General features: G+C 45.7%; 1 protein-coding gene across 1 annotated transcript in view; it reads left to right on the top strand.

Moving 5' to 3' along the window:
* PHALS_10911 (uncharacterized protein) overlaps positions 1 to 354 on the top strand; it is a gene marked incomplete at both ends in the record, with an annotated part of 506 nt that extends 152 nt beyond the window's left edge. The window contains one exon of the mRNA XM_024726417.1: positions 337 to 354. Coding sequence (XP_024577096.1) covers positions 337 to 354 — 18 coding nt within the window. The remainder of the gene's footprint in view (positions 1 to 336) is intronic.
* Between the last annotated feature and the right edge of the window lie 3 nt (positions 355 to 357).

The following is a 357-nucleotide window of genomic DNA, read 5'->3' as shown; positions in this document are numbered from 1 at the left end:
ATTCACTCGATGCCAACCCAGTTTTTATCTCTCATGAAGCTGAGAAGTAATCGAAGTTCTAATTTGAGATTTTCAGCACTGAGGCTGATGGTAAAGTTGTTTTACGGGCGAGATTATTTATCGAGTGCGCGAATTTAGCGACGTGGTCTCTCCGTCATTTGAAGTCAAGAGGCGTAGCTAAACCAGTTTCCACAACCACTGCTTCTTAATGCACAGGCAGTGCTCCTGAGGCATGATCATCTGTATGGTCCCATAGCTCTCTTACAGTGACTTGCGTGCGCCAATTTAGCTCTCCATTTGAGCGAAAGCCCCGTACACATAGACTAAAGCTTGCAGGCAAGGATGGCTCAATAGAAG

This window comes from Plasmopara halstedii, assembly GCF_900000015.1.
Source record: "Plasmopara halstedii genome assembly, contig: Scaffold_525, whole genome shotgun sequence".
Classification (NCBI taxonomy): Eukaryota; Oomycota; class Peronosporomycetes; order Peronosporales; family Peronosporaceae; genus Plasmopara; species Plasmopara halstedii.
The sequence above is the reverse complement of the archived record's forward strand: the minus strand, read 5'-3'. Positions and strand labels throughout refer to the sequence as shown.